Source organism: Scyliorhinus canicula, chromosome 2 (assembly GCF_902713615.1).
Source record: "Scyliorhinus canicula chromosome 2, sScyCan1.1, whole genome shotgun sequence".
Lineage (NCBI taxonomy): Eukaryota > Metazoa > Chordata > Chondrichthyes > Carcharhiniformes > Scyliorhinidae > Scyliorhinus > Scyliorhinus canicula.
This window is the reverse complement of record NC_052147.1, coordinates 196472106-196485654: the sequence shown is the minus strand read 5'-3', so window position 1 is coordinate 196485654 and position 13549 is coordinate 196472106. Positions and strand designations below refer to the sequence as shown.

At 53.0% G+C, this 13549-nt stretch overlaps 1 protein-coding gene across 2 annotated transcripts in view; it reads left to right on the top strand.

Annotated features, from left to right (window-relative positions):
* pjvk (pejvakin) overlaps positions 1-13549 on the top strand; it is a 58177-nt gene that overhangs the window by 28739 nt on the left and 15889 nt on the right. For both annotated transcript variants that reach the window (XM_038790390.1, XM_038790389.1), the window contains exon 3: positions 8067-8208. In XM_038790390.1, the coding sequence (XP_038646318.1) occupies positions 8067-8208 (142 nt within the window). The remainder of the gene's footprint in view (positions 1-8066; positions 8209-13549) is intronic.

Genomic DNA, 13549 nt, shown 5'->3' with positions numbered 1-13549 from the left:
ACCCGGTATCTCCCTCCACTGTACTCCCGTGAGCCAGCTGACTTCTGCTGACCCGGCAGCTCCCGCTCTAACTCCGACCCCTCCCGATATGAGGTCCCCTCTCCTCCCCTGCATCAGCTCCTTGGCACCGCTTCAGCGCCGGAAACCCGGTCTACTAACCACGCCCCTCGCCACCAGCTCCACCCCCTCGTCCCGCAGCGCGGGAAACCAGAGAACAGCCCGCGCTTTCACACTGCCCCACCCCACCAACGCAGCTCCCAAACCGCAGTCCCAACCCAACCACCAACTCCGTACAAACAAGGACACAGATCAACCACAAACCCCAGTACACCCCTTAGAACACAAAACCTTAACCCACATCATCCGAAAGCGAGAGAGAAAACAGAAACAAACAGAATAACCCGCTACAGCAGAAACAATGATACAGAAATAGAAAAACTCCCACAGCCCCCAATCTCTAGATCGAGTCCAGCTTTTCAGCCTGCTCAAAGGCCCACACTTCCTCCGGGGACTCAAAGTAGTGATGCCGGTCCTTGTAGGTGACCCACAGGCGCGCAGGCGGCAACATGCCAAACTTCACCTGCTTTCCATGGAGCACCGCCTTAGTCTGGTGATGAGCCATCAATTGCACGAGAGACGAGTTGCTATACAAAAATTAGGCTTTAATAAGCTAGAACTTAGCCCTGCGGTCGGCTACAGTAAATGGACGACCGCCGGGCATTCTGACTATTTATACCTTGGTATGGAGGCGTGGTTAACTCAGCCTCTCGACAAATCGGAGAGCCGTCACATGACTGGTCTCAACCAATCGGTCGAGAGGCACATGGCCGACCAGGGCCAATGGTAAGCCGGTGTTCTGCACCAATGGCAGACAGCTATGCAAATCATACCATCATATTCACCCCTTGCGGAGAAAGAAGGCGGGGGGTGGGGGTATCAACGAGAACCGGGGGCGGGGGGGGGGGGGGGGGGGGAAAGAACTGGTGGTATGAGTAGCAGCCGGGAGAACAAAAATTTTCTCTCCTTTTCTTTTATTACATTTTTGGCTTCCCACTGGCCCAGACAATTAGCAATATTACACAAAGTCCCAACAAAGTCCATGGAGCTGTTGTAATTTAAATCGATTCGATCAGTCTTTTCGTGGCCCGTGACGTTCTGGCAGACCGCCGCAGTGGAGGAGGTGACGTCGGTTCAGCTGATGGTGGTGGTTCCGCTGACATCCTGGAGTCCGGGAACGATGGTCCTTGAATAGTCTCTGTCACCCGAGCTGGCTGTGGAGACGCCATGGATGGGGAAGGGGTGACCTGGGTGGGGTGCTGGGGGGAAAAAAACAGGGGGGGGGTCTGTGGTGAAGGGGGGGAAGGCCGCACGCCGGCGGGTGCCAGGTCCCGGAGAGAGAGCGTGTCCTGCCGACCGTCGGGGTACTCCACATACGCATACTGCGGGTTAGCGTGGAGTAACGACTTGTTCCACCAACGGGTCGGACTTGTGCACCCGCACATGCTTCCGGAGCAAGATGGGTCCGGGGGCGGCCAGCCACGTCGGGAGAGGGGATCCGGAGGACGACTTCCTGGGGAAGACAAGAAGACGTTGATGAGGTGTCTGATTTGTTGTGGTACAGAGGAGGGAGCGGATAGAATGTAGGGCATCGGGGATAACCTCTTGCCATCGGGAAATAGGGAGATCTCTGGACTGGAGGGCCAGTAGCATGGTCTTTCAGTTGGTACCATTCTCCTGCTCGACCTGTCCGTTACCCCGGGGGTTATATCTGGTCGTCCTGCTAGAGGCAATGCCCCTGTTGAGCAGGAATTGACGCAGCTCGTCGCTCATAAAGGAGGACCCCCGATCGCTGTGTATGTACGCGGGGTAGCCGAACAGGGAGAAGACGGAGAGCAGGGCCTTAATGACGGTCGATGTGGTCATGTCGGGGCAGGGAATGGCAAAGGGGAAGCGGGAGAATTCGTCAATTATCGCCAGGAAGTAAATGTTGCAGTTGTTAGAGGGAAGGGGCCCCTTGAAGTCGATGCTGAGACGTTCTAAGGGGCGGGATGCTTTGATCAGGTGTGCGCGCTCGGGGCGGTAGAAGTGTGGTTTGCACTCGGCGCAGATGTGGCAATCACGGGTTACTGTCCTGACTTCCGCGATGGAGAAAGGCAGGTTGCGGGCCTTAATGAAGTGGTAGAGACGGGTCATCCCTGGATGGCAGAGGTCCGCGTGGAGGGAGCGGAGGCGGTCTATCTGCGCGCTGGCGCAGGTACCGCGGGACAGGGCATCAGGAGGCTCATTGAGCTTCCCAGGCGATACAAGATCTCATAGTTGTACGTAGACAACTCGATCCACCACCGTAAGATCTTGTCATTCTTAATCCTGCCCCTTTGTGCATTATCAAACATGAAGGCTACTGACCGTTGGTCTGTGAGGAGGGTAAACCTCCTGCCGGCCAAATAGTGCCTCCAATGTCGCACCGCTTCAACTATGGCCTGGGCTTTCTTTTCCACAGAGGGGTGGCGGAGTTCGGAAGCCTGGAGGGTTCTGGAGAAGAAGGCCATGGGTCTGCCCGTTTGGTTCAGGGTGGCCGCCAGAGCTACTTCTGATGCGTCGCTTTCGACCTGGAAGGGGAGGGACTCATCGATGGCGCGCATCGTGGCCTTTGCGATGTCCGCTTTGATGCGGCTAAAGGCCTTGCAGGCCTCTGTCGACGGCGGGAAGGTCGTGGTTTGAATGAGGGGACGGGCCTTGTCATCAGAGTAGTTGGGAACCCATTGGGCGTAGTAAACGAAGAAACCCAGGCAGCGTTTGAGGGATTTGAGGGTATTGGGGAGAGGGAGTTCCATCAGGGGGCGCATGCGTTCGGGGTCGGGGCCTATCACTCCTTTACGCACTATTTAGCCGAGGACGGCTAGACGGTCGGTGCTAAACATGCACTTATCCTTATTGTATGTGAGGTTAAGAAGTTTTGCGGTTTGGAGGAATTTCTGGAGGTTGGCGTCATGGTCCTGCTGATCGTGGCCGCAGATGGTGGCATTATCAAGATACGGGAAGGTAGCCCGTAGTCCGTACTTGTCGACCATTCGGTCCATCTCCCATTGGAAGACCGAGACCCAATTTGTGACACCAAATGGAACCCTGAGGAAGTGGTAGAGGTGCCCATCTGCCTCAAACGTGGTGTATTTGCGGTCACTCGCGCGGAGGGGGAGCTGGTGGTAAGCGGACTTAAGGTCCACAGTGGAGAAGGCCTTGTATTTCACGATATCGTTTACCATGGGGGAAATACGGGGGAGAGGATACGCGTCCAGTTGCGTAAACCGGTTGATGGTCTGGCTATAGTTTTGGCGAGCGTGCATGGACGTGACTGGTTGAGCTGAATGGCCGCGAGCCGTGGAGAAAATCCGTATTTGTCATCATCGTCCGAGTAGATGCTGGAAGAACCTTGCGTGCCAGTCCCGGAAGGTGGTGCCCAGGATCCGCACGTGGAGTCGGGATCCCAAGATGGCGGCGCCCAGGACCCGCACGTGGAGTCGGGGCCCCAAGATGGCGACGCCCAGGACCCGCACGTGGAGTCGGGGCCCCAAGATGGCGGCGCCCAGGACCCACACGTGGGGTCGGCGCCCCAAGATGGCGGCGCCCAGGGCCCGCACGTGGAGTTGGCGCCCCAAGATGGCAGCACCCGTGGGGCCCTCATGGTTGCTGTGGGCGGGGTTAGCGGTGCCGGCGGGCCGTTCGGAGCGGCTGGGAGCGGGGGCAGAGAGGCGCGCAGGCCAGGCACGGGGGCCCGGGGGCGGCGAGTGGAGAGTAGCACGGTGCGCTGGAGGGGCCCGGAAGGGCCCGGAGGAGAGAGAGAGGCGCGCAGGCCAGGCGCGGGGGCCCGGGGGGAGAGTGTTGCGCGGCGTCCAGGATGGGACCGGGGAGGGCCCGGAGGAGAGAGAGAGGCGTGCAGGCCGGGCGCAGGGGCCTGGGGGGGGGGGGGGGGAGAGAGTTGCGCGGCATCCAGGATGGGACCGGGAGGGCCCGGAGGAGAGAGAGAGGCACGCAGGCCGGGCGCAGGGGCCCGGGGGCAGGGGGGGAGAGAGTTGCGCGGCGCCCAGGAGAGGTCCGGGAGGGCCCAGAGGAGAGAGAGAGGCGCGCAGGCCGGGCGCAGGGGCGGGGGGGGGGGGGGGGGGGGGGGGGCCAGCAAGGGCCCGGAGGTGGGGATCCCTGGTCGCTGTGCGGAACCGCAGCGACTGTTTTGGCCTGGCAGACAGTGGAGAAGTGGCCCTTCTTCCAGCAGCTCTTACAGAGGGCGGAGCGGGCTGGGCAGCGCGGGCTGGACAGTGCGGGCGAGGGTGTTTCGCGAACCTGCAAAAGTAGCTGCGGGGCCCCATGGACTTGTCGGGGCGTCCCACGGCGCAGGCCTGAGGGAGGTCGGGAGGGGCGGATGGCGGTGGGGAAGCGTGCCAGGAGGCCCAGGATGGTGCAGCGCGGCTGGGGACATAGGCACGGGCGTTTAGATCGGCGACGTCCAGGGAGGTGGAGAGAGTCCGTGCCTCAGTTAAGCTGAGGTCGTCTTTCTCCAGCATCCCAGCCACGTAAGCATCTCTGATCAGCAGTTCCATGTGCTCCGTAGCTGAAACTGTGAGGCAGGAGCAATTCCTGACCAGGACAGAGAGGGCCTGGTAAAATTGGTCTAATGACTCACCGGGGAGCTGTTGTCTGGTGGCCAGCAGATGTCGGGCGAATACTCTGTTGACTGGTTTAAGGAATTGTCCATTCAGCTTTAGCATGGCGGCATCGTAATCTTTCTCTTCCTTGATCATCGCGTAGGCTGCTATACCCACGCTGGAGTGGAGGACGTGCAGCTTCTGTGCCATGATGGGGGGGCTGGTTGCAGACTCCAGATATCCTTCGAGACATGCCAGCCAATGTTGAAACATTTCTGCAGAGTTCGGAGTTTGCGGGCTGATGCGGAGGCATTCGGGCTTGATCCGGAACTCCATCTTCAAAAATCTAGCTTATTAAATTGATGAGCCATCAATTGCACGAGAGACGAGTTGCTATACAAAAGTTAGGCTTTAATAAGATAGAACTTAGCCCTGCGGTCGACTACAGTAAATGGACGACCGCCGGGCATTCTGACTATTTATACCTTGGTATGGAGGCGTGGTTAACTCAATCGACCAATCGGAGAGCTGTCAGATGACTGGTCTCAACCAATCGGTCGAGAGGCACATGACCGACCAGGGCCAATGGTAAGCCGGTGTTCTGCACCAATGGCAGACAGCTATGCAAATCATACCACCACATCCGGTTAAACCCGGCTCTCCGCTTGGCCACCTCCGCACTCCAGTCCTGGTAGACACGCACTACCGAATTCTCCCACTTACTGCTCCTCACCACCGTGGCCCATCGGAGAACACACTCCCGGTCACTGAAACGATGGAACCGCACCAGCACCGCCCGCGGGGGTTCATTCGCCTTAGGCCGCCTGGCTAGTACTCTGTGGGCCCCCTCCAGCTCCAGGGGCAGATGGAAGGATCCTGCCCCCACCAGCGAGTTCAACATCACGGCCACATAGGCCGGCAGGTCCGACCCCTCCAGCCCCTCCTTGAGGCCCAGGATCCGCAGGTTCTTACTCCGTGACCGAAGCTCCATCTCCTCGAACCGATCTTGGCACTTTTTATGAAGTGCCTCGTGTATCTCCACCTTCCCCACGAGGGCCATAACCTCCTCCTCGCGCTCAGAGGCCTGCTGCTGCAACTCAAGTATCGCTGCACCCTGGGTTGTCTGTGTCTCCAGCAGCTTACTCGTCGTCACCTTCAGGGATTCCAACAACTCCCCTTTCAGCTCCGTGAAATAGCGCAGAAGGGCCGCCTGCTGCTCCTCAGCCCACTGCCTCCACTGCTCAGGGGCTCCACCGGCTGCCATTTTGTCCACCTTCCCCCGCTTTTCCAGGGGAGCTCCTGCCGTTTTTCTCCTCGCCCCACTTCGAATCCGCACCATAAATCCCGGGGGGGTTTGCTCCAGACCCCTTTATCCACCGGGAATCGTCGAATCAGCGCCGTTTGGAGCCCTTAAAAGAGCCCACAAGTCCTATTAAAGCGGGAGCTGCCGAACGTGCGGCTTAGCTCCGCATAGCCGCAACTGGAAGTCATGCACGCACACTCATATATACAGCGGTAGAGATCACCACAGCCCCCAGAGAATGTTCAGACTCCACACAGATAGTGGCAACAACAAGCCTAATTCTTTTGCCCTTATGTTTATTGGTATACAAATAGTAATAACCTTTATTATTGTTACAAGTAGGCTTACATTAAAACTGCAATAAAGTTACTGTGAAAAGCCCCTAGTCACCGGGAAAATTCAGAATGTCCAATTCATCGAACAAGCATGTCTTTGGGGACTTGTGGGAGGAAACCGGAGCACCCAGAGGAAACCCACGCAGACACAGGGAGAATGTGCAGACTCCACACAGACAGTGACTCAAGCAGGAATTGAACCTGGGATCCTGGTGCTGTCAATCAACAGTGGTAACCACAGTGCTACCATGTTGCATAAAATTTTCAGTGGAAACAAGGCACCAATTAATAATAAATTCTGGATTCTAGGCTTGGGAATCCCACTGAGCTTCAGGGATGTCAAAGTAATAGTCACATGTAACCAAATTTCAGCAGGATAGCTAATCAGACAAATATATGTTTGATCGAATTCCACGCAGGAAAATATGAAAAGATATATTCTGGAAAAATGAATAAGGAGACAAAATATACACTAAATAATAAAATATTAAAATGAATCGAGGAACAGAGAAACTTAGCGACTCGATAGAAAGTAGCAAAAGCCTGCCATATGAGATCCTTGATAATACAGATTGTATCCAATGCCTTAAGCAAGGAGTTAATGCCAAAACTGGACAAACTCATTGGTTCGGCCTTATCTATGTTCTATTTCAGGAAGACTATCAATTCATGGAAATCTACCAGGGTGATATCAAGAATGAGGCACTTCATTTATGAGGGGAGACTCGAGAAACTGAAATTATTTTCAACTGAGCAGCGAGGATCAGATTCTCCGACCTCCCGCCAGGTCGGAGAATTCCGGGGAGGCGGGGCAGCGTGAATCCTGCCTCGCCGCTCCGACGCCGGCTGCCGTATTCTCCATCGCCGGTTTTCAAGCCGGGGCGGGGATCACACCACCCGATCAGGGGCCATTGGCAGCGGCCCTCCAGAAATTCTCCGGGTCCCAATGGGCCGAGCAGCCGTCGGTTTCTGGCTGGTCCCGCCGGCGTGAGATGGACATGGTCCCACACGGCGGGACCTGGCTGGTAGGCCGGCTGGTGCGGTCCCGGGGGGGGCGCGGGGGGATCCGGCCCTGGGGGGGGCCCTCACGGTGGCCTGGCCCGTGATTGGACCTACCGATCTGCAGGCGGGCCTGTGCTGTGGGGGAACTCCTTCCTTCCGCTGCGGCCTCTGTAGGGCTCCATCATGGCCGGCGCAGAGCAAACACCCCCTGCACATGTGCAAGAATTCGCCGGTCGGTCTGCACATGCGCGGAACCACGCTGGCGGTTCTGCGTATGCGCTAACTCGTGCCGGCCCTTCATCACCGGTTGTCGCAGTGCCAGCCCGTCCGATGCCGGCCTAGCCCCTGGAAGTGCGAAGGATTCCGCAATATCCGGTTGGCCCGACGCCGGAGTGGTTCGCGCCATTTTTGTACGCCGGCGTTGTGCCATCGGGGGATTCGGGAGACTCCCGCCCCAGGATTGGATCTGATAGAGCTATTCAAAATGATGGAGGTGAATTGGGCAAAATTATTCCAATTTCTCGTAAATCAAAATTGGAAGCCATCTGTCCACTAAAAGAACAAAGCAAGGGAGTAGAAGATATTTATTACAGAGGGCTATTTATAAATTACTTAAAGAATGCCATTTATCTTTCATTATCGAGAATGTATTTCTTATTTCAATTCATGTGTGTGGAGAACGGGTGAAGAAATGGGACTAACTCAGAGCCATCACAGGCACAAGGGGCAGTTCTGTAGAATTCTGTGATTTTGGATTTCTAGCTCTTCCTCCATTTGATATCCCCTCAGAAAGATTGATGTGGAACATTGTCTCATTCGGCAGATGAAAGAAAGTCGGCGTGCAGTGTTGTGTGTTGTCATGGAAAGCATACGTACAACTCGACAATGCTCACTCACTGTGCATGCAGGCATGAGAGGAAAAACAATGAGAGTAAGTCTCTGCATGTTTCGATTCCATTATAGTTAATGATGTGGTTGGTCCAAAAATTCAATTACGTAGAATTAATTAATTTTACATAATTCCAGTTACATCCCAAAACCTTATTTTTTGATGTTGCTTTTGGTTGGCAGATGAAGTACGTAATAACAAAGAGAGAATTTAAGAAACAAGTAGTTATTTGGGAGGCAGATACCTAACATAGTACATTGAATACTTACGTATGATCTCTGTAGACGCTGTTGATTTTTCAAAAGAAATTTGAACTTCCAGTGAATAGCTGAATGGATGATACAATGGGATTTTATGTTCCAATATTTGTACTGTAATAAAAAAACTAAAAGAACTATTGACTAAGCACTATTTTGTATGCAACAATTCTTTAAACTATGGTCCTGAGCGCTCCCTTTTACTTTAACACAACCGAACGAAAAACTTCACAGATATAGAATTTCATAGAATCCCGACAGTGCACCCTACCTACACCCAATCCACCGCCCTATGCCTGTAACCCCACCTAACCTTTGGACATTTAGGGGCAATTTAGCATGGCCAATCCATTTAACCTGCATGTCTTTGGGCTGTGGGAGAAAACCGGAGCACCTGGAGGAAAACCACACAGACATGGGGAGAATATACAAACACCACACAGATAGTCACCTGAAGTTGGAATCAAACACGAGTCCCAGGTACTTAGAAAGCAGAATCAAAAAAGTAATTATCTATGGATTACTACCTGAGCCACAAGCTAATTGTAACAAGGTCAGTAAGACTAAAGAGGTAAATGCTGTCACAATATACATCCAGGTATATGATGGTGTGCAGACAGGCAGTGATTGACACATAGGATGACCAGTGAGCACACAGAACACAGCAGCCAATCACCAGACAGACACGACCACTATAAAGCCAGAGGGCACTAGTTTTCCCGCTCTCTCGGGATCCAGCCTCTGAGACAGAGCTCGTGAGCAGCAACTAGAACAAACACCATGTGGTAGTCAGTTAGTCTGGTCAGGTTAGCCTCAGGTCTCCAGTCAAGTCAGCATAGTGTCAACCCACAGTTAAAGCATGTATTATAGTTAAGTGTTTAATAAAATTGAGTTGCATTTTTTCAAGTGTTGGAAGCCTGTCTCTCTCACTACTGCAGCAAACGCAGTCCTCGTAGACCCAGCTTACCCAACACATCATGGTACCAGTGAGTTATGCTCGAGTTTGACGGACCTACCTTGAGATAATCTGCCTCTGACCAGCGATCAGCCATCCGTAAACATGGACGGCGTCCGCCCTCCTCCGCAGCTCCGCATCGCCGGCAACCTCAGTGCAAACTGGAAGATTTTCAAGCAAAAGTTCCAGCTGAATCTTGAAGCCACCGACCTCGAGGCCGCATCGGATGCCAGGAAGATCGCTCTCTTCCTCTCTACAGCTGGGGACCACGCTATCCACATCTTCAACTCCCTCATCTTTGCTGAAGGCGAGGACAAGACGAAGTTTAAAACAGTCCTGCTGAAGTTCGACAGCCACTGTGACATCGAAGTCAACGAGAGCTTTGAACAGTACATTTTCCAGCAGAGGCTTCAGGGTAAGGATGAACCTTTTCAGTCCTTTTTAACCCATCTCCGCATTCTCGCGCAGTCATGCAACTATGACTCGACTACTGATTCCATGATCCGGGATCAGATCGTTTTCGGGGTCCACTCCGATCCCCTTCACCAGCAGTTCCTAAAAGTTAAGCAGCTCACCCTTACCATCGCCATCGAGACCTGCATCCTCCATGATTGCTGGGCGGGCCCTAGATGGCCGTTGGCCTGCTTTGTTCTAGTCTCCTCTGGCGCCGGGGTGTCTGCTTTAGTATCGTTTACCTAAATGTTTCCCTTTTGTCCCCGGAGATGGCTCATTAGTATGGTAATGGCTTTGCAGTATCGGTCTTGTCTGGGAGCTACAACTCCAATCAACAGACAAACTTTGCACCACCTTGTTTTCTCAGCATTGTCCATTTTTCCCTTCATTCTTTGCAAAGTGTCCATTTTGTAATCAGGACGTGGCCACCCCAGGTGGTTACACTTCGGGGTCCACTCTGATCCCCTTCGCCAACAGCTCCTAAAAGTTAAGCAGCTCACGCTTACCATCGTCATCGAGACCTGCATCCTCCACGAGCACGCTAACAACCGGTACTCCCATATCAGGGCGGCAGAAACGGCACGGCAAAACCCCCACGATGCAGAACGGGTGCAGGCCATCAAACAAATGCAGGGCCTGAGTCTGGATGAGGGTGGCTATTTCGCGTGCTTTTCCAGGGCTCCAGCGCATGCGTGCCATGACCGAGGGGACGGCAAGACCGACGACCAGACCGTGCAAGTGCGCACGTCATTCGACCGCACTGCGCATGCGCGGTGGCGCACGGAACGGCCTGACGTCGGTGCCATGATGTGTTCCAACTGTTCCTCCGCCCATTTAAAGCGGCAATGTCCCGCAAAATCTCGACACTGTCTCCAGTGTGGCAAGCGTGGCCACTACGCAGTTCTTTGCAGATCTGCTCCACTGCCCAACACACAGCGATCCCAGCCACAGCGCAGGAGCGTCCGGTCAGTACAGCAACCCGTCACAGACTCTGACTCCGACAGTCTACCAGATCCCGACACTGAGGGCGTCACATCCCCATTCCGGTTGGGCATCATCACCAAGCATACGCTGCCTTTCTCAACGATGGTGAAACAACTCCCAATTCTGAGCATTGGTCCGGACGACGAGTGGTGTGCCACCCTTACGGTTAACAAGGCTCGCATACGCTGCAAGCTGGACACCGGCGCTTCAGCATACCTCATTTCAAAGTCTGACTTTGACATCATCCGCGTCAAACCAAGCATTCTTCCACTGGCCTGCCAGCTCCTCGACTACAATGGCAATGCCATTGCTGCCAGTGGCTCATGCCAGCTTGCGGTGTCCCATCGCTCTTCAAAATCAACGCTGCGTTTTGAAATTGTAGGAACCAACAGAGCTTCCCTGCTCGGTGCTCGGGCCTGCAAACTCCTGAACCTAGTGCAGCGGGTTCACACCATGTCGTCCGCACAGGCAACGGCCTTGCCAGATGTTAACTTCCAGGCTCAACTCGATGACATCATAGTGCAATACCATAGCGTGTTCGAAGGTATGGGCACACTCCCATACCGATACAAAATCCTCCTGAAACCAAACGGCACCCCTGTGGTTCACATAAGAACATAAGAACATAAGAACTAGGAGCAGGAGTAGGCCATCTGGCCCCTCGAGCCTGCTCCGCCATTCAATTAGATCATGGCTGATCTTTTGTGGACTCAGCTCCACTTTCCGGCCCGAACACCATAACCCTTAATCCCTTTATTCTTCAAAAAACTATCTATCTTTACCTTAAAAACATGTAATGAAGGAGCCTCAACTGCTTCACTGGGCAAGGAATTCCATAGATTCACAACCCTTTGGGTGAAGAAGTTCACGCACCGCATCGGGTGCCGGCACCCTTTAAGGACCGTCTCAAGCAGCAGCTGCAAGACCTCCAGGACCAGGGCGTCATTTCTAAGGTCACGGAACCCACGGACTGGGTTAACTCCATGGTTTGCGTCAAGAAGCCGTCAGGAGAACATCGAATCTGTATCGACCCCAAAGATTTGAACCGTAACATCATGAGGGAACACTACCCAATACCTAAACGAGAAGAGCTCACCAGCGAGATGGCTCATGCCAAATTCTTCACGAAGCTGGACGCCTCCAAGGGGTTTTGGCAAATACAGCTTGACGCGTCCAGTCGAAAGCTGTGCACATTCAACACCCCGTTCGGTCGCTACTGCTACAACCGAATGCCCTTTGGCATCATCTCCGCCTCAGAGCTGTTCCACCGCATAATGGAACAAATGATGGAGGGCATCAAGGGGGTGCGAGTGTACGTCGATAATATCATTATCTGGTCCACAACTCCTCAAGAGCACATCGATCGCCTCAAGCGGGTGTTCCACAGGATCCATGAGCATGGCCTCCGGCTCAACAGAGCCAAATGCTCTTTTGGTCAACCAGAACTCGTCGCCCGCCACAGAGACTGAATTTATAGACTGAATGTTGCATTACCTTGTTATCGCATCGTTCACACATCTGTACATAGTGTTTTTTTCTCATGTGTTATCTGCCCTCTATCTGCATTAGACACCTTCCCATGTAAATAAGTTAGCATATTCTGTATATAGTCAGGCTCCTGTACACATACTCACTATTTATTGACCTGAACACATTTTTTTTTAAAGAAGGGAGGGGGTGGAGATGTCATAATATACATCCAGGTATATGATGGTGTGCAGACAGGCAGTGATTGACACACAGGATGACCAGTGAGCACACAGAACACAGCAGCCAATCACCAGACAGGACACGACCACTATAAAGCCAGAGGGCACTAGTTTTCCCGCTCTCTCGGGATCCAGCCTCTGAGACAGTCAGAGCTCGTGAGCAACAACTAGAACATACACTATGTGGTAGTAAGATAGTCTGGTCAGGTTAGCCTCAGGTCTCCAGTCAAGTCAGCATAGTGTCAACCCACAGTTAAAGCATGTATTATAGTTAAGTGTTCAATAAAATTGAGTTGCATTTCTTCAAGTGTTGGAAGCCTGTCTCTCTCACCACTGCAGTAAACGCAGTCCTCGTAGACCCAGCTTACCCAACACATCAAATGCGTAGCTTAAAGATCAGTGTGGGAGAAATGAATTTGAATTAATGTGACTTGGTACCAGTAATGGAGAAGGGGAGAGTTGTTCCACCTGAATGATGCTGGGACCAGAGTCCTGGCGAATCACCAAACTATGGCTGTAGATAGGGCTTTAAACTAAATATTGGCCAGAGGGGGGGGGGCCTTCAGTTGGATGGAAAATTAGAAAATCAAAGTTAAAGGAGAAGACAGGAGTGCAGGTTAGTGTTGAGGCTGATTGTTACTATAAAGTAAAAGGAAGGAACAGAACATGTGAACATCATATTGCACCAACGAATCGGAAAAGAGTTGGGAAATTTGATAATAGAACAAAATTAAAGGGTTTGTCTGAATGCACAAAGCATTTCTTTTTTTAATTCATTCTTTTTACTGTGGGCATGTCCACAGCATGTGCATGTCATCACGCTTGTGACATCACAATCAAAATGGGCACCAGCCATTGTATGCAGCTTTCATTGCTGCGACACAGCATTAATGGCATCAGCCACCTTTATCAATTTTGCGCTCTTTTTAGCCACGAATTTGCCATATTCGATTGATGCCTGTACTCTGGCCTTCCACACATTTATAGTGTCTTCAATCAGGAACACCGGTCTTCTGAATTTTTTC